This window comes from Malus domestica, chromosome 03, assembly GCF_042453785.1.
Source record: "Malus domestica chromosome 03, GDT2T_hap1".
NCBI classification, from domain to species: domain Eukaryota; kingdom Viridiplantae; phylum Streptophyta; class Magnoliopsida; order Rosales; family Rosaceae; genus Malus; species Malus domestica.
The window spans coordinates 33,622,368-33,643,147 of record NC_091663.1 but is presented as its reverse complement, the minus strand read 5'-3'; the positions used below and the strand labels follow the sequence as shown (position 1 = coordinate 33,643,147).

The 20,780-nt window shown below is 36.3% G+C and overlaps 2 protein-coding genes across 3 annotated transcripts; both read left to right on the top strand.

Annotated features, from left to right (window-relative positions):
- The first annotated feature begins 8,702 nt into the window (after window positions 1–8,702).
- Window positions 8,703–12,927, top strand: LOC114824232 (rRNA 2'-O-methyltransferase fibrillarin 1-like). The gene is made up of 6 exons (XM_070819758.1): window positions 8,703–8,941; window positions 9,138–9,209; window positions 9,406–9,520; window positions 10,492–10,830; window positions 12,159–12,227; window positions 12,656–12,927. The coding sequence occupies exons 1-6, from the start codon at window positions 8,703–8,705 to the stop codon at window positions 12,908–12,910; spliced, it is 1,089 nt and encodes a 362-aa protein (XP_070675859.1). The 3' UTR covers window positions 12,911–12,927.
- Window positions 12,928–16,691: 3,764 nt separating this feature from the next.
- Window positions 16,692–20,246, top strand: LOC114824052 (trifunctional UDP-glucose 4,6-dehydratase/UDP-4-keto-6-deoxy-D-glucose 3,5-epimerase/UDP-4-keto-L-rhamnose-reductase RHM1). Of its 2 annotated transcripts, none has more exons than XM_029100296.2 (3): window positions 16,692–17,034; window positions 17,825–19,400; window positions 19,485–20,246. In XM_029100296.2, the coding sequence occupies exons 2-3, from the start codon at window positions 17,838–17,840 to the stop codon at window positions 19,926–19,928; spliced, it is 2,007 nt and encodes a 668-aa protein (XP_028956129.1). In that variant the 5' UTR covers window positions 16,692–17,034; window positions 17,825–17,837; the 3' UTR covers window positions 19,929–20,246. The 2 variants fall into 2 exon arrangements, with proteins under 2 accessions (XP_028956129.1, XP_028956130.1); XM_029100297.2 differs by having other exon boundaries at window positions 16,859–17,038.
- The last annotated feature ends 534 nt before the right edge of the window (window positions 20,247–20,780 follow it).

Below are 20,780 nucleotides of genomic sequence, written 5' to 3'. Positions count from 1 at the left end.
TCGGCAGAAAAAGTCTGAGATGAAAAACTCGTTTTGACCCTCAAATTCTTGGGTCGACTTACTAGGCGTTGTGGGCTGCACGTGCTGATTCACCACCCTTGAATCAAATCCTTAAAGATCAAGTCACCAATGGGAAGAAGAGCTCATCAACCTTGAAGATCATACCGTTGACCAAACTGCTCAGGTGTGAATTAGAAAGATTGAACAAAGCAACAAGTCGTCACCTTCACCTCGTGCCTGCTTGCCATGTGTTCGAGTCAGCCTTCAAGAATCAAGCCTCAATGGCCATTGAAGAAGCTTCCAGCCAAATTCAAAATCAAGCCTCGACGGCTATTGAGGAAATCACAAGTCCGATTCAAGATTAAGTGTCTACCACCCTTGAATCAAAACCTAGTTCAAGAATAAGCTGTGGAAAATCAACAATTGGAGGAATCCAGAAAATCCTCCAACCCAGTTCAAGATCAAAGCTGTGGAAAGTCAACAAGCGCAACAAAATACGTGCCGATTCACCCACTACCAAAGCCAAAGATCATCTACCACATGAAGCTCCTTGTGGTCCAATTTCAACCTTCAAGATCAAGCCTCGACGGCCCTTGAAGAAATTTCAAACAACAATTCAAGATCAAGCCTCAACGGCCCTTGAAGAAATCTCAAGCCCAATTCAAGATCAAGCCTTAACGGCCCTTGAAGAAATCTCCAGCCCAATTCAAGATCAAGCCTCGACGGCCCTTGGATCGACATCTACAGTAAGGGACTTCAAAACGCATCTCTTACACGTGACAAGCACATGTATACGACGTGCCTTGAAGTGGGGGCATTTGTAGACATCGAAATTTCGTAAATAAATGTTGACCGATAAATCAAAGTGTCAACGCTCATGTATTACATAAATTTTACACGTAGCGTGTGACTCAACGAAAATTGAAATGAGTTGGAAAAGTCATCAAATAGGACACGTGTCAACACCTGGCAGAAACGACTTATTTCATCTGGGATATTATATTCAAAATTAGGCATTGGAAAATTCTATAAATACAAGCCCATTTCATTCATTTAAAGGAACCAATTCATATTACACCTTGAAGCTCTGAAGCTCTGAAACTCCGAAGCTCTCAAGCATCCAGGTTCCCGAAGAATCAAGAAAGCCTTCTTCATTCTTCGTTCATCGTTCTTTCAAGATCAAGCCCCGACGGCCCTTGAAGAAAGTGTTCTTCGTTCATCGTTCACCCAAGATCAAGCCCCAACGGCCCTTTGGATCAACGAACGTCGACAAATCCATACATCCAACCGTTCTTCAAGATCAAGCCCAAAAGCCCTTGAAGACCCGTTCATCACTGTTCTTCAAGATCAAGCCCAAAAGCCCTTGGAGATCCGTTCATCACTGTTCTTCAAAGATCAAGCCCAAAAGCCCATTTGAAGATCCGCTCAAAGCCACCTTCAAGATCAAGTCCACGGCCCTTGAAGAACGTTCATCCTTAAATCAAGCCCCAACGACCCTTTGGATCAACAATCATCCACCGTTCTTCCAAGATCAAGCCCCGACGGCCCTTGGATCAACAATCATCCACCAATTCAAGATCAAGCCCTGACGGCCCTTGAAGAAAGTGTTCTTCGTTCATCGTTCTTCCAAGATCAAGCCCCAACGGCCCTTTGGATCAACAATCATCCACCGTTCTTCCAAGATCAAGCCCCGACGACCCTTGGATCAACAATCATCCACCAATTCAAGATCAAGCCCCGACGGCCCTTGAAGAAAGTGTTCTTCGTTCATCGTTCTTCCAAGATCAAGTCCTGACGGCCCTTAGATCAACAAGCCACCGTTCTTCAAGATCAAGCCCAAAAGCCCTTGAAGATCCGTTCATCACTGTTCTTCAAGATCAAGCCCAAAAGCCCTTGAAGATCCGCTCATCACCGTTATTCAAGATTAAGCCTCAACGGCCCTTGAAGAAACACTCATCCTCAAGATCAAGCCCCAACGGCTCCTTGAAGATCCGCTCAAATCCATCTTCAAAGATCAAGCCCATGGCCCCTTGAAGAAACTTCCAACAGTTCATCCAAGATCAAGCCTCAACGGCCCTTGGATCAATCAAACATTCACAAATCAACACCTTACGGAGATCGAATCAGAGGATCAAAATAGAGAGAGATTGTAACCCAAAATCATCAAATACAAATATTTGTTTGTGCACGTTGTTCTTGTCTCTTTCGTTTCAGGAAAATTTTGTGTTCACAGTGAACTTCTCTAAAAATAAGATTAATCGGATAATAGGAAGGAAATTGTTATTAACACTCCAAAAATCTCATTTGGCACTCCAAACTTTCTATAATTAGAAGAAGAAAAAAACACACTTGTGAGGAGTGTAGAATGATTTTTAGAGTGCTAATAACAGTTCCCAATAGAAAATCATATAGGCTGCCCACATGTTGTTTATTCAGGTATTGTATATAACTCACTTAAAGTGAATATTTATGTTCACCACTTTCAAATCGTTAGATGATCAATTTAAATTTCGAGATATGTACAATAAATAAACACAATCTCAAAATTTAACTTATCCAACGATAATAAATAAAGTGATTAACATTACCACTTGAAGTGTTGGTGAGAAAAAAAAAGCACCCCGTAACTTAACTGTTATGGACATAAAGAAAGTTGCACGCCTTCCATGCAGCTATTAAATTATTGATTGAAATAAAAAAGGGAGAAGCATGTGGTATTTAGAGTTCACCATAATTTAGGGCAATCATGTGGTATTTAGAGTTCACCATAATTTACGGAAATTTTCTTGGACCTGGATTATCTACCCTTCGTCCCATTCTCTTTTCATCTCTTCCTATTTATGTGATGACAGTTAAGCCACGTCTACATTTTATATTAATTTTTTGTATAGAAATAATAAGATAAAAAACAATGGAAATATAAAATATTGACGTGGTTTAACCGTGACCACAGAAATAGAAGGGAATAAGAATGGTATGGGATGGGGAGCGCAGACACTCCAAGTCCAATTTTCTTTTGTTTGACATGTACTTAACTTTTTTTTTGTACACCGACAAAGAACCATGCATATGCAATCCATGCAATTGTCAAGATTGCGTGGAGAGACACGATCATTTTCAGCCTTTCACTTCACCACGTTGCGACCTAGCTAACTAAGCAATACGTTACCGACTTAAATATCATTATAATTAGTAATGCACGATTAGATAATGTCCTTTCTATGTGCATTACAAAAGCATGTGAGGGAGATTTACAAATGACACATTTCAACTAGGAATTTGTAAATTTGCTTTATATGTCTTTGTTGCTCATGGCGTACGTTCTACACACTCAAAAAGAAGAGCTAGGAAGAAGAAATACACGAAGAATGAAGATAAAAAATTAACTTCGATTTGAAAAATAAATAATAAAAACTTTGATCCATGACCACACGATTTGCATCAACAGCCACAGTCATGTGGTTCCCAGGATCCGCATAGAGAAGGACTTCCATGAAGCATGAATATAAGACGGACCCCCTTTCCGAGATACCCTAAACCCTAAAAGCGGCTCTGTGTCAACATCCTCCTCCACTCGATTTGATCGCATTCTCCTTGCTTTCTTCCTAACCCTGGTTTGGCTTAACAATGACAACTCCAAGAGGTATTATAATATTAGTAGTTATATTCATCGCCTCTCTTTACATATACCTACATATAAATTCATGTTTCAGTTTATCTATTGTATGAATTCGGTCGCGCGCTCTCACACCCCTGTGTTTTGCTGTTAGTATTGTTTTTTTTTTGTTTTTTGTTTTTTTGTTTTTTGTTTTTGTTTTGTTTTTTGGTAAACTGCTGTTAGTATTGTTTGTGTATATTATGAAATCTGTACCATTTTGTTTGGTCAAGGATGATATGGACTTAAACCTCCAAAGCTGACTAAACCCTAATTTGTATAAAGATTTTTAGATATATGTGTGCGCTCGTGCTTGTGCATGTTTAATTGTTGCTATAATGCTATGTAGATATGTATATTTGTTATAAACTAAACCAAGAACCAATCAAGCAATAAACAAAACACAATGATTTCAGAGTTCCTTTAATATAGGAGTAGTTCTCTAACAACGGAAACTTTATTGATTACCAACAAATATAAAAGAACTCACAAACACAAAGTGTTCTCAATCTCAAGTATACAAACTTATGCCTCTCACAACTTTCACACATAAAACTCTATCCCATATCCATCTATTTATACTAATAGATGTCATAGGTTTAGACAAATTCCCTAGAATATAGGAAACCAAATCCCAAACCAACTAGGAAACACAAATCCAAATATCTTGTGTCCAAGATATTTTAATCCTTTTTAGTTTAGGCATGTTGATTTAATGCCAAATCCAACAATCTCCACCTTGGCATGAAATCCATAACGAGATATCAAACAACTCCCGTTGCTCCACCATATCGCAAGATCAAACTGGCTTCAACTGCACCAAATCCAAGCAGTGCTTGAACTTAGTTGCATTAACCACTTTTGTCAACATATCAGCTAGATTATCTTCTGCAGCAACCATTTTTAGACGAATCTCACCTTCAGCTACCATTTCTCTTAGAAAATGATATCGTACATCAATGTGCTTAGTCCTAGCTTGATGTACTTGATATCTGGCCAAATAAATGGCACTTTGGCTATCACAATATACATCCAACTTGTGTTGTTCTACACCTAAATCTCCTAACAACCCCAGAGTCCACATTGCTTTTTTGATAGCTTCAGCAATCACTATGTATTTTGCTTTTGTGGTTGATAGTGCCACCATTGGTTGTAATATTGATCTCTAGCATATAGGACCCTTTACCATAGTAAACACATACCTAGTCATCGATCTTCTCTTGTTTAAGTCTCCAGCAAAGTCTGAGTCCCCATATCCAACTGAGAACTTATCAATTCCTTCATCACATCTTTCAAAACAAATACCTTTGTCCCTCATTCCATGTAAATACCTTAGTATCCACTTCGCAGCATTCCAATGCTTTCTTCCAAGATTATGCATGAATCTACTAACAATTCCAGTTGTGTGTGCTATATCAAGACAAGTACACACCATATCATACATTAATCCTCCAACCAAATTAACATATGGAATACCATCCATTTTCATCTTTTCTTCATCAATGTTGGGACATTGTTGGCTGCTCAACTTGAAGTGAGCACCTAATGGAGTTCCTATAGGCTTAGTGTCTTTTGTTACTCCAAACTTTTGTAACAACTTCTCAAGATATTGTTTCTGAGACAAACACACCAAACCTTTTTGTCTATCCCTTATGATCTCCATTCCCAATATTTTCTTGGCTTCATCAAGATCCTTCATTTCGAACTCCCTTCTCATTTGCTTCTTCAACTTTTCTTTCTCTGTAATATTGCTTGAGGCTATGAGTATGTCATCCACATAGATTAACAAGTACATGAACGAACCAAGCTCTTGTCATCCACTCCATCCTTATTTTCATAAACCCATTCCCTCATTGTAACCTATTCCTTCATTCTGAGCATATCCTTTAAATCTTACCAAGCTCTTGTTATCCACTCCATCCTTATTTGCATAAACCCATTTGTAGACAATTACTTTCCTTCCTCTAGGTAGCTCTACCAATTCCCAAGTCTTATTCTTGTGAAAGGAGAACATTTCATCGTCCATTGCATCATGCCATTTACTCTCATCTTCACCATTTACTGCTTCTTCAAAATTAGTGGGAATTTTAGCATTAATTACTGGCAATGCATCTATCATGCAGGCCATTCAATCTTTATATCTCGCAGGTAGGGATATGTCTTTTTTTTCCTTCATTTTGGCTATGCAATCATCTTGTATCTTTAGTTCTTCTGATGTTGTTTCTTCTTTGTGATCACTCTCTTCATGTTCAAGTTGATCACCTAGTCTTTCTTCTTTCACAACTTCCTTACCTAGCTGTGAATTCATAACTACTACTTGTTCCCCAAGCTCCACCATTTGAACAATTCCTTCAATTTCATGTGACTTTCATCGAATGTCACATTTCTACTTACTATAATCTTGTTCAACTCGGGACACCAAAGTTTGAAGACTTTCACACCACTAATTTCATAAAGACAACTTTCTTGGCTCGTGGATCTAGTTTGTTTTCCTTCACATGAAAGTAGGCATTGCGTCCAAACACTCATAGCTTATCATAGTCCTGAGCTGGTTTTCCAGACCACACTTCAATGGGTGTTCTACCCTCCAATGTTGTTGATGGTAGTCGATTAAGCACATGACATGCATAGCTTAAAGCTTCTGCCCAAAAACTCATTGGCAACTTAGCTTAAGGTAGCATGCAACGAACTTTCTCGAGCAAGGTCCTATTTAGTCTCTCTGCAATCCCATTCTGGTGTGGAGTATGTCTGACACTGAAATGCCAAGTAATCCTTTCATTTTTACACAATTTGAAGAAAGGATCAAAGGTATATTCCCCTCTATTAGCACTTCTCATTATCTTAATCTTATTTCTAGTCTTGTTCTCCACCATGTTCTTCCATTCCAGAAAGATGTCAAAAACCTAATCATTTCATTTCATCATATATATATATCCATGATATGCGAGAATAATCATCAATAAAAGATATAAACCATCCTTTTCCACCTAAAGAAGCATTCTTTGCAGGCCCCCAAACATCAGAGTGAACATAGTCCAAAATCCTTTTCGTTTGATTAACAGCTGAGCCAAATTTCACCTTTGTTTGTTTGCCAAGAACGCAATGCTCATAAAACTCTATCTTTCCAGTTTTTGATCTTTTTAAACACCATTGTTGATCAATCCTTGCAATTTTTCTTCTTCTACATGTTCCAACCTCATGTGCCATAATGCAGACAAGTCACTTTTATCACTTTGCACTTCATCAACTACCATAGCCACTCCATTTTCCAAAGTTTTTCCTTGTAACATATAAAGTAAGCCATTTTGAGGCCCTTTCATTATGACAAATGCTTCTTTAGCAACTTTGAGCACGTTGTTATCGGAGTAAAACTTGTAGCCTTGTGACTCGATAGTGAAATCAAATTTTTCTTCAGATTTAGGACGTACCTTACACCATGCAATTCTAAAATCACACCATTATGATGCTTGATCTTGATGCTTCCAATTCCTTGAGTTGTACATGGGTTATCATCTCCCATATACATAGTTCCATTCCTAACTTTGAAGCTTGAAAACCAATGCCTTTGAGAAGTCATGTGATGAGTACAACCTGTGTCGAGCACCCACTCTTTCATATAATCCTCAGTGCTCGATGTAGTTAAGGCATAGACAAAATCATTATCCTCGACTTCAGCCATATTTGCTTATGAGTCATCCTTCTTATTTCTAGTCTTTTCTTTGATTTGAAGGCAGTCATTCTTCTAATTCCTTTTTCATGACAAAAACCACACTCATCTTTGTCTAAGAACTTCCTATTCTTTCTTTGAGACTCCTTTAGTATGAGACTTACTATTTTTCCTGTATGAACCTTTATTTTCTTTCGATCTTCCTTTCCCTATCAATGCTTCAAAGTTATTCCTTTCTTACCTGTCAAGGTGTCTCACCTCATGATTCATAAGAGCACTTGAGATTTCATCATACTTAATTGTCTACCTGCCATAAATCCAAGTAATCACGAAAGGCTCATAAGACTCAGGTAATGAGTTCATCAGGATCAAGGCCTTATCTTCATCTTTGATTATCTCTTCAAGATTTGCCAATTCAGCTAGAAACTTGTTAAACTCTTCTAGATGACTAATCATCTTCGTGCCCTCTTTGTACTGGAACTTGCTCTTGAGATGCAGTCGATTCTCTACACTTTTCTTCATATATTTTGTCTCCAATGCAGCCCACAATTCATTCGCAGAAGTTATGTCCATCACACCATACTTTTGTTGCTTTCCCAAGCATAGCCGAATTATAGAACATGCATGAGCATTCAATCTTTCCCATTCTTCTTTTTTCATCGCAAATGGCATGTCTCCTAACACAACAACCAAACCTTGTTGTATCAGGACATCTCAAACCTCACATTGCCACATAGCAAAGTTGTTCGTTCCATCAAATTTCTCAATTTCAAACCTAGCACTCTGAACCGTCGTCTTGATTTCATATTGCCAGACTTTTCTTCAACATCATCACCACTGGTAGAATCATCAGTCTTCGTCATTACGTGATAGTCATAACCCACGTAAGAACTTAAGCTCTTGATACCACTTGTTGTAAACTAAACCAAAAACCAATCAAGTAATAAACAAAACACAACAATTTCAGAGTTCCTCTAATATAGGAGTACCTATCTAACAACGGAAGCTTTATTGGTTACCAACAAATACAAGATAACTCACAAACATAAAGTGTTCTCAAGCATACAAACTTATGCCTCTCATAACTTTCACATACAAAACTCTATCCCACATCCATCTATTTATACTAATAGATGTCATAGGTCCCTATAATATATGAAACCAAATCCTATAATAAAACCAAATCTCAAACCAACTACGAAACACAAATCCAAATATCTTGCATCCAAGATATCCTAATCCTTTTTAGTTTAGGCATGTTGATTTAATGTCAAATCCAACAATATTTCATGTTCAAAATTAATGTGGTCAACTTTTCTTCCTTGACATTGAATGAATGTCTGATTGTATTAGCAAAACTATATATATGAATCTAGATTAATGATTATCCATATGTTTTATGGATTTTTGATTGAATATAATAGAGGTAATATTGGTGTTGCTCGTGTTGCCCACTGTGGTTCTGGTAATCATGGTGTCCATAGAGGCCCTGCAAGCCCTCCTAGTGTTCACCGAGGCCAGGCTCCTGGTATTCGTAGAGGCCCCGATAACCCTCGTGGTCTCCGCAGAGGACCAGCTCCTGGTGACCGCATAAGACCAGGTGAATTATCACCCATATGGTGTGCATGAAGGGGTTTTCAAACATACGTCTGTTAAGGGCGATGCTCTCGTCACTAAAAACATGGTCCCTGGTGGCCAGGCGGGAATCGACAGCCCAAAAGCCTGAGGGCTGTGTGACTTGTGGTTGATGTGCAGCATCAGTGCATGCGCCGACCTTGACATCTCATCGTCCTCATTCGACATGTTGCTGTGAAGCAAAGGCTTCCGGCGGAGTTTTGCACCACTAGTTGCTGCTGCTGTGGCTGAGCCGTCGATTGAGACTGCTCCGTTTGCATCATTTTCTCTTCAACCTCCTCTACTTCCTCTTCATAAAAACAAAAACCAGCCATTTTCGTGAAATTCTTTATATTTTCTTATCTCTTTCTCTTTTGCTTTTGCTTTTGGAATGATGGTGTTTTGAAATTTGTGGTGGAAGTGCTCTGTTTTTATTTTTTTATTTTATTTTATTTTATATTTTATGTAGAGGTTATGAATGGCTGAGGCTAGGAGTTGAGAGGCTGGCGTTAAAGGGTTTTAAAGAGTCAAGCCAACAACTAATTGTGTTCTTTAGTTCCACCGATGCCGCATGCAAGGCCATGGTTGGGCTCCTTGGGTTCTAGGGATTCCAAAAATATTATTTTTGAGCTTGATTTGTTGAAGGTTTGAAGAGGAAGGAGGAAGAGAGCTCACGAGAGTGAGCTAGAAAAGAGGGAGAGAAAGAAAGAAAAAGGAAGAGAGAGATAGAAAGAAAAGAGAGAAAGAAGGATAGAGATGAAGAATCGGTCAAATGAGGGAAAAAGGGAAAGGGTGATGGGGATGTCTGATGGATTGGGTAAGGAAAAAATACTAATATTTTATTACTTATTGCCATGGTTATTCAGTTTTAGGGTGGAGATGCAAAATGCAATTACTGTTCATTAAAAGTAGTTACTGTTCATTAAAAGTAGTTACTGTTCATTGGGTGGATTCAATAATGAGTTGCCCTAGGGGGCCTTTGCAACGCTAGAGTTGCTCTGAGAAGTTTATGCAGTTTTGTAACCGAAAAAAAGGTCTGTACTATATATGCATATTCAATATTCTTCCAAATATTATATGTATATAAGCCCCTTCCTACACATCCCAACTCGGTTGTGCACGAAGTAGGATTGATGTATACTACTATAGAGCCAAAAAAGAGGAAAAAATAGTACTGACCTATAAACAATCACTATGTGGTCAATAAATGTTCACTCTATGGACAATACGATATAGTGCTATGTTACCCCGCTCTGTGAACAGTGGAGTATGCCTTTATACATGCAAGTTTCTTCTTGATTACCTGTTTCATAATGTATGGAACGCCCCTTAATCTGTGGAACCGTGCAGTGTGCCTTTCCATGCGAGTTTCTTCTCTTTATTTATTTGAAAGGATGTAATTAATTAAGCTTGATGGCCTAACTGAGCCCTTTTAGTTTATATATGTTGCATTATGTAAAAGAACATTTTGCAGATAGTATGCAGTTATTTTTGTGTGTGTATAGAATTGATTGTAATTCCTTTGGAACTATTTCTTTTTTGTAATATTATTCAGAATGTAGATGGAACCAGGGTGGAATATAGGGTTTGGAACCCCTTTCGTTCAAAGCTGGGAGCTGCAATCTTGGCTGGCATTGACTATCATTGGGATTGTGAGTTCCTACATCTTGGACAATATTATAGACATGTGGAGCAGATTTTATTATACTTAATAGTCTTAGAAGTGGTGTATGCGGTTGAAGTTTCCCCTAGAGGTGGTAGGGACTTGGTAAACATGGCAAAGAAGAGAACTAATGTCATACCAATCATCGTACACGCAAGACACCCAGCCAGATATTGGATGCTCGTCAGCCTTGTAGATGTCATATTTGCAGATGTTGCTCAGCCTGATCAGGTTTTATTATACACTGAATCACCAATTCAGTGTTAGATTTTATTTATATACAGAATTACAGTTTTGATTTTCATACTTAATGCTTTCTCATGGTAACAATCTTGATATGCCATAGTTCGCACAAGGGTTTTGCATTAGCCATATATGTTGCATTTGTTATATATAAACATGTTAAATCACCATTCAAAATTATTTAGGGACCATTTGAAAATCATTTCATTTACTTTTATTGTCCTTTCTTTTAAAACTAAAAACTTTTCTGATAACGATGTTCAATTGAAAACAAAAAATGAAAAGCTATTTTTTTATATTATTTTTTAGTTTTTAGAGACATGAAAACAAAAAATTGATATGAAACAGCCTTTACAAGATCAAATTTTGTTTAGATAAATTGTTTCTACTAATATTTTAGTAGTAGTAGTTAATTTTTTTAATGCTCTTTCAAATAATTTGAAACATTTTTCAAAGTTTACATATGGATTGTGGCACGAAACTGTTGATTTTCAAAGCTTGAATTATTCTCGAATCTAGCATGTGATGTACTCAGGAATTCCTTTAATAAAAAATAAAAGGATTCAATACTGAGTATCTGATGCTAATTTGAGTCGATTATGTATTTGTTTCTCTTTTTTCATATTGAAAATCAAATTTTCTTTAAGAACAAATTAATTAAGTTTAACGTATCAATTTTCTTTTTTCTTTTACTTTATCTAGAGTGCGACAACTTTTTGACTTCTTGTCACGTTTAAACTTTTTGTCATGCTTTCAAAAATATCTATTCGTGGATGTTGCCCATTTTTCTTTTAGTGATGACAGTTATGTCACATACGTCATGTGACATAACTAATTTGTTGATTAATTATAGGGTTTGAGATGTTTTAATATACCAATTAAGCATGTGATGTACTCAGGCACACCATTTAAACAATCAATTAAGGGTGATTCCAACATTGAGTTGCTGATGCTAATCTTGGTTATGAATTATTTTTACCCCATTTTATGCATTGATTTTCAACAATTTCATGAAAAATTCAAGATCTGGATACATTCAAGATCTACTTGGTGTGTGTGTGTGTGTGTATTTCTAGCCTTGCATGTGCATGCATGCTTCCAAAATGAGAGGTAGAGCTGTCAACTTAAATTTGGTAGTGATGACCATATATAATGCTTAATTTTTCCATATATAATGCTTAGTTTTATTCCCCTGATCTATTAAAGCTCACAGAGATGGCGGGGAGGATATGAATCACTTTGTTTTTTCAGTCCATTTTGATTTTTTTATTTCCCCCGAAAATCCGCTTTGCTATTAAACCCTTTCTTCTGTGCAGGCAAGGATTTTAGGTTTGAATGCAAATTATTTCCTCAAAGTAGGAGGTTGTTGTTTGATCTCAATCAAGGTTTGTGTTGCCCTTATTTTTGTTCTGAAAACTGCTAATATATTGTTTCAACTTATATTTTTAGGCATTCTGCCGGTTTTCACACTTGAACACGTACCCCATTACCTATAATTTCCCACTAAACTTTAGACCAAAACTTTTATACATGGTCACTTTAACCAAATGTCGTATAATAACTTTGTTAAAATTGTCACATTTTAATAAACTAATAAATTATTGGCATGCACGTATATATAGAAAATTAGATGCAATGTAAATATGATGGTTGGGGAACATAGGCATTTCTAGTAGTTTAATGGGGTCCAAATAAAAGTTTAGGGAGCAAATCGGCATTGGGGTACTAGTTCAGAAAGAAAATCTAATATATTTGTTTCCAAATGGTCAGTGTGAAAGGGTTGGGTTTATATTTTGTTCCGGCGTTTTTCCAGGCAAATTGCATAGACTCCACTCTTCCTGCTGAGAAAGTTTATGAACATGAAATGGAAAGAATGGGGGCAGAACAGTTGACGCCTAAACAAAGGGTGACACATGAGCCATTTGAACGAGACCATGCTTGCGTAGTTGGTGGATACCGAATGCCAATAAAGATAGAAAATGAACTCTCTGAAAGTTGGTGTATGCATGCATGCCTGCAGAAGATTGTCTCTCTTTTGAGATTCAGCTCTGCTAGAATACTCTTATGATTTCAAACTCCTTCCTTAACTAAGACTTATTGGAATATTTATTACTACGAATTAAAATTATGCTACTGCTTGCAAATGGGATATGTGATAATTGTTGGGTTTAATATCAATAAAGATTTATTTGCTTGTTTTGGAATTCCATGCATTTGTCATCACATGGAATTATCATTATTGATAGAAATCATATGAATTATTTTGCAATTTGACCCTTTTATTTTTTTAGAACTTTTGGGTGTGATGTAGGACATGAAACTTGGTATTTTCATTTCATTCGAACTTGCCTTTAACGAGAATTGGACTAAAGACATGTTACAAGACTATGAAACTAAGTGACAGTTATAGAGACACATTAAACCATTTATAATGATTTCTTTACTGATGATACGAACAAGAATTTTTCATCCTTAAATGTTTTTTCCCATTCTTAAGTTGAAAGTGAGTTCCAATCAAATTATTATGGTACCTTTGTGTAGCTTAACCAATGCCTTCTATCTCCTTAATATAAACATTTCGTTGTACTAAAAAATTATAGGCAAATTTCATTGTTTTGGCTTAGGTTCATGTTTCGTATCATGTATGCATTTATGTAGCACATACATTCATGTATCATCTAGCTATACAAGAGTGGTTTGGACCTTTAATTTTTGAATTTCATCTCTATCGACAATATATTTAAATTTCTCTCACTAAGGGTGTTCTTTTCCTTGTGGATTCAAAGCATTCCACTTCAAGAGGCAAGGTCTAAAACCATAATTTTATTTTGATTATATTGATGGTGTATGTATAGTTCGGTTAGCTTGATCATATGCAATGCTCTTTTCACTTGAAAATCATCCAGTAGAGCGGCTTTTCAAGTAATGAGGTATTACCTATTCACTACCAAAATTGTTGCAGAAACCTTGAAACTCAACATGGATCTGATTCTCTTCCCCGTTTGTCGGAATACAATCACGTGGCTTCGCAAGAACCATTTGATCAAGTCGATCATTCCATTCAATAAAAATATAAACTTCCCAAAGTTGGATCCTAACTTCTTGTGGTAGAACACTTTCAAGACTAAAATAAATGTTTTACACTCACTTTAGATACGGTCCCTAACTACCAATGTTCTTTGATTGAAACCTTTGTGATTTTTAGTTTTTGATCGAAGTTCCTGACATTAATGTAATAATGTATTTCTATGTGGGTTATTATATTTTTAAATTAAAAATGAAATTTGTAGTTATTTATATTAATGAGATTTTAAATAAAACCCATAATTATGGGATTAAAAATATTAAAGATGAATTATACTTTCCAATATATTGTGTGTATATATATGGGCATGTTCATCAAAACTAACGAAAAAATTATTGTACCAAAACATGGGTACATTTTTCAAAAGCACAAAAAAAAAAGATATTAGGCTTAATAACATTATTAAATTTCTTCTATTAAACTTAATATGGATACATTCTCGAATCAACGAAATATAATGTACCCATATAAGTTTAAAAAATGGATTAGGGAAAAGATTGAATGAAATTTTATATAAAAATGGGTACATTTTATATTAAAAAAGGTACATTTTTAACAATTGGTATATTTAAGAATGGATACATAAAAGATTAAAACAATTTCAATTTTTTATAAAAATTTTATGGGTACAAACTTATTCTAATTTTATTTTTTATTTTTGGAAAATGTTTGAATTGAAAATTAATTAGGAGTTTAATAAGGGTGTGAGTATTAAAACTCTAAATCAATTACTAATTTTTTATATAAAATTATGTAATTTACATGTAATTCATTAATATATTAATGTTAGGGACTTTGATCAAAATTTAAAAACTAATAAGGTCTTAATCAATGAACATTAGAAACTTAGGACCGGATACTAATTTTTCCTTTTTTTTGACAAATATTCTAAAATGCTCTGATTTATAGGGATGAGGCAGCCACACTACCTTAGTCAACAGGTCGACAATTTGTCATTATATATTGGTGTGAATTACAAAATCATTTTCTCGTTTATTTTTTTTTTTATAAAACGATATTGGTTGTAGTAAGTTGGACTCAACAACACAATGAGTCAATTATATTTAGCATAGACTCATCATTCATAACAGTTAAATTTAAAACTTTATTTTTTAACAAGTAAAAAGAAATACCACAAGACCGCCGTCCTTTACTCGAGTGCTATTATTTACCAGTCCAAATTTTAAGATACCCTCTTTTGCAACATAGACAGGTGAGATCGGATCATCATCAGATATTAAACAATATGGTCAACCTGTTCTTATTTTGTTGGTGATCTTGATCAAGAATGAAAAACAATTCCCCACTCCTCTCCACATCTTCCATCCAGCTATTAGATTATAGTTTTAAAGAAGACAGCAACATGTGCTAGATCCTGGAATTGCCCATAATTTAGGCCGAAAACAATGAATTATGTAAGGGACAAAGAATGATATGCATGTTTTTGCAAGTATAATAAATATAAAAAGCACTTCAACATCTCTTTCAACCTTTCACTTGATCACGTTGCAACATAAGATAATAATTAATGCATGCTTCGGTGATTTGCATTGTATTTTTTTTTCTTAAAAATGATCAGCTGGTGGCTTCATCATGGCAGTCTATTCAATTGGAGGTCAGGAAGATTCCTAGAGACATTTCAACCTTCCTAAACCACCATTGTGTGATTCACTAGAGCCAAGATCGGACCCAAGACATTCTTCAAGTATTTGCATTGTATCTTGATGAAAGCGATTTGTGATGATCTGATTAATTATTTCACATGTATTTTGATGATTAGGGTTTAGGGATTGTTCTTTAATTATATACGGAAGATGAGTAAGAATGTTGAACAAAACACAAAATCAACTGCAAACAAATTGAGGTTAGCAAAGCTTTATATTATATGTCGATTTACAAAATGGAATGGCCTTGTTTTTTACTATTATTTATACACGAGATATTCTACTTTAAATTTATCAACTTTACGCAAAAAAAATAAAATTCAAACATAGATGCAAAATGAATAATTGCTAGCGTACTTAAAGAGCAATCTTCTTTTAACTTCTGCATGACAGAGTCTCCTTGCACTATTAGCCTATTAGGGCAAACCCCATATGGTGGCTAACATCATATTCCTCTTGAGTTCAACACACACACACACACACACACAAACATATATATATATATATATATATATATATATATATATATAAAGAAAAACACACACACACACACACATATATATATATATATATATATATATATATATAAGAAAAACGATGAGGAGAGATAAAATATAAGTCAGAAATTTCAATCATCTTTTTTTTTTCTCCCAAAATTTAATGGAAAACGGAAAAGAAGTAAAAAGGACAATAAAACTTATCATGTAACGATTAAAAAACCTTCAGTTTCAGACAACTGTTTAATACGTGAGCAATTGCGGTTAACATTTTTACCTATATTTGAATCCTAGATTGTTTCAAAATTTTGACAAAATAAAGAAAAACAGCCAACGATGCATATTGAAAAATTTTAAATAACTGAAAATGAAAGAAAAAGAAAAATATTCAACAATAAGCGTCAAAAGTACAAAAAGATCTTAACGTTAAAGGTTATAATTGAAACATTTTCAGTTTCACACAACCAATTGACGCGTTAACGGCTGTTGGTAACATTTTTTACTTACGCTGAATAAATTTGAACTACTGTTATTAATAATGTACGTGTCAAAATCTGATTGGCCTTATTAAGAATTTCACCTGTCAAGACCACAACTTCAACTGATCTTGACCTCATAGAAGATCACAATTTTGACTTGCAAGCCAAAATTTGCGCCCAACCTACCCCTACAAAAGAGGCGGGCCCACAAAACGTGCGCTGCTGTAATTTCCTCAACCAGAAAGGGTATTTTAGTCATTCGGTCTCTTCTGCGGCTCCCCTTAACTGTTTCTAAGATTTACAGAGACTCTGCACCTCCATTCTTTCACAAGTCAATCCGTGGCCATTTTTCGCTCCCTAATTTCTCTGTCTGAGTCTCTCTCTCTCTCTCTCTTTTCGTTGGCCTCCTGAGGATTCGTCTCTGAATTTCTCCATCTGGGTTGGTCGATCTTGATCGAGTCAAGTTTGTAAGTAAGCATATCACTCTGTCTTTTGCAATGTTTTGTTACATTTTATGTGGCCAAAGTGTTGGATCATAAAAATAAAAATAAAAAGTACTGGATCATTGCATTAGTTGTGGTAGTTGTGATTTGGGTACTTTTGCATCGTTAGATCTGTGATAAATTTGTAGAGTTTTGAGCGTTGGGTTTGCTATTAAGCTTTGATTTACTAACATGGCATTATCAATGGGGATCAGATTCTGATCTTTTTATGTTTAATCCGAATGGGTTGGATGATTTGATGTTATTGTGTGTTTCTGAATATGCATGATCTGAAAGTTGATGTATTGGGTCTGTTAGATGTGATAGGATTTAGTGAATGTTTTTGTAATGTGTTGTGATCTTGCTTCTGTTTGATATCGATTCGGGTATGTTTACTTGCTTGTAGGGGAAGGAAAAACATAAAAGAAAAGTTAATGCTTAGTATATACTGAGGTGGTGGGAACTTTTTATGATACTGATGACCGATGAGTCATTTCTAAGAAATTGGTTGTATAGGATGTACTTGATTTGGTGATTTTGAGCTTTTAATCAACAAATTAGAAAGTTCATGTGATTTTGGTCGCTCTGTTTTGTTTTAAACTAAGGGGATCCGCCATTTGAATTATCTGTTTCCTATTGTTTGCATTGTCGTGATAGCGTCGTTTTACCTAGGGTTATGGCTTTATCACGACATGGGTTCCCATTGTGGTTATATTTTGGTATGCGTCGTGATAGCTTCGGTTCTCATTGTGGTTTCCTAATGTTTGATCTGTAGAGGTTTCCCCGACATGGGTTCATATACCCCCAAGAACATCCTCATAACTGGGGCTGCTGGCTTTATTGCATCTCATGTTGCCAACCGGCTCATCCGCAGTTACCCTGACTACAACATTGTTGTGCTTGACAAGCTTGACTATTGTTCAAATCTGAAAAACCTCTTTCCCTCGAAGTCATCACCCAATTTCAAGTTTGTTAAGGGGGACATTGGCAGTGCTGACCTTGTCAACTATCTCCTCATCACTGAGTCGATTGATACGATAATGCATTTTGCTGCCCAGACCCATGTCGACAACTCCTTTGGTAACAGCTTTGAGTTCACAAAGAACAACATCTACGGTACCCATGTTCTCCTAGAAGCTTGCAAAGTCACTGGACAAATCAAGAGGTTCATCCATGTCAGCACAGATGAGGTCTATGGTGAGACTGATGAAGATGCTGTTGTGGGAAACCATGAAGCATCTCAACTTCTCCCAACAAATCCATACTCCGCAACAAAAGCGGGAGCAGAAATGCTTGTTATGGCGTATGGCAGATCCTATGGATTGCCTGTTATAACGACCCGTGGAAACAATGTCTATGGTCCAAATCAATTTCCTGAAAAATTGATTCCAAAGTTTATTCTGTTGGCCATGCAAGGGAAGCCTCTGCCCATTCACGGGGATGGTTCTAACGTGAGAAGCTATCTGTATTGCGAGGATGTTGCTGAGGCTTTTGAGCTCATTCTTCACAAAGGAGAGATTGGACATGTGTACAATATTGGAACAAAGAGGGAAAGGAGAGTTATTGATGTGGCCAAAGATATATGCAGACTTTTCTCAATTGACCCAGAGACAAACATCAAGTTTGTTGAAAACAGACCTTTCAATGATCAGAGGTATTTCCTAGATGATGAGAAGCTGAAGATTTTGGGGTGGTCAGAACGAACTCAGTGGCAAGATGGGTTGAAGAAGACTATAGAATGGTACACTCAGAATCCTGATTGGTGGGGTGATGTATCTGGGGCTCTGCTACCTCATCCTCGAATGCTGATGATGCCTGGTGGGATTGAGAGACAATCGGAAGAGTCTGAAGAGGGTAAATCTGAATCCTTTGTCTCAAGTAATCCCCGAATGTTGGTTCCACCTTCCAAAGCCAGTGGCACTCCTCTTAAACCTCCCTATAAGTTCTTGATCTATGGTAGGACTGGCTGGATTGGGGGTGTACTTGGGAAGCTATGTGAAAAACAAGGGATTCCTTATGAATATGGAAAAGGGCGTCTGGAGGATCGCTCATCACTATTGGCAGATATTCAGAATGTCAAGCCAACCCATGTGTTCAATGCTGCTGGTGTCACTGGTAGACCTAATGTTGATTGGTGCGAATCTCATAAAGCAGAAACAATTCGAGTCAATGTTGCTGGAACCTTGACCTTGGCAGATGTTTGCAGACAGCATGGACTCCTGATGATGAACTTTGCTACTGGGTGTATATTTGAATATGACGCTAAACATCCAGAGGGTTCGGGAATTGGGTTCAAGGAAGAAGACACACCCAATTTCCACGGTTCTTTCTACTCAAAAACCAAGGCCATGGTAAATTTCACTCAGACTTCCTGGTTTTGTTCTCCATTCTTTATTTTTTCTCAAGTCTTATATTTGTTATTTATTTTTAATCAGGTTGAGGAACTCTTGAAAGAATTCGACAATGTCTGCACACTCAGAGTTCGGATGCCCATCTCATCTGACCTGAACAACCCTCGCAACTTCATCACCAAGATCTCTCGTTATAACAAAGTGGTAAACATTCCTAACAGCATGACCATCCTGGATGAATTACTACCCATTTCTATTGAAATGGCGAAGCGGAACTTGAGGGGCATATGGAACTTCACAAACCCTGGCGTCGTGAGCCATAATGAGATCCTGGAGATGTACAAGAAATACATTGACCCGAAGTTTACATGGGCTAACTTCACGCTCGAAGAGCAAGCCAAGGTTATAGTTGCAGCTCGAAGCAACAACGAAATGGATGCGTCCAAGTTGAAGAAAGAGTTCCCCGAGTTGCTACCAATCAAGGAGTCGCTGATTAAGTATGTCTTTGAACCAAACAAGAAGGTGTAAGCAAATTTCAGTTATCGAGCGCAGTACAACCTTCGACATCCACATTAGCAGGCGATATGCTTAGATTACCTCAATTTAGTTTGATCAATATCACTCATTACTCATTCTTACCTTGTCATTGTTTCTTCTATGCCTAGAGGGTGTTTGGTATAATTCAACCGAGTGTGCTTCCTCTGTTTTCGTCGGTGTATCTTACTTTCTTTGGTGTTCCATTTGACAAAAACTTTCGACGGGTTCGGTTTTCCCTATAGATATAATTCTGTAAGCTTTTTCTGACATTCTTTTCAATGAAGATGCGGAGATGTGGTGTTATAATTATCTTGTTACCAGCTTATATATCCACTGAGTCGTTCATTGCTTGAATTCAAGAGCTAAAAGAAATGAAATCCTGAGAGAAATGGTGTAGATTTGCAGCGGTTTATTGTTTATCCCATGGGTTTTTACACCATGGTAATTATTCTGTTACACTATTTTTGGATGCGGGAAATAAACTTGAAATTTAGACAAAAATCAGAATTTATAAAATTACATGCACTAATTCCTTTAGATTCATAAACATAGAAATTTAGAATTCCCACTTGGGGAAAAAAAATTTGGAATTTAGGACTCCCAAGTTAAAATTGTATGTAAATATGTGTCATTTTCCAATTTCCAGGATTGAGAGTTTAAAAATAACAAATTATGTATTCAAATACTATTGTTCTTTTAGGTTAACCAAACAAGAAAATTCATAAATTCTAGAAATAAAATTCCGTCATTTTAAAATTCTTTAATAATCTTAAATTTTTTCATCTAAATAAAGTGTTAAGTTCCAATTGTCACACCAAAAAAATATATTATATATTGAGTAGT

Excerpts from the sequence above, each read along its gene's own strand:
- LOC114824232 (XM_070819758.1), top strand. The coding sequence starts at position 8,703 with ATGATTATCCATATGTTTTATGGATTTTTGATTGAATATAATAGAGGT. Across the intron at positions 8,942-9,137 it reads GGTGAATTATCACCCATATG|CAAAGGCTTCCGGCGGAGTT; the intron begins GTGTGCATGAAG and ends GTTGCTGTGAAG. Across the intron at positions 9,521-10,491 it reads ATGCCGCATGCAAGGCCATG|AATGTAGATGGAACCAGGGT; the intron begins GTTGGGCTCCTT and ends AATATTATTCAG.
- LOC114824052 (XM_029100296.2), top strand. The coding sequence starts at position 17,838 with ATGGGTTCATATACCCCCAAGAACATCCTCATAACTGGGGCTGCTGGC. Across the intron at positions 19,401-19,484 it reads ACTCAAAAACCAAGGCCATG|GTTGAGGAACTCTTGAAAGA; the intron begins GTAAATTTCACT and ends ATTTTTAATCAG.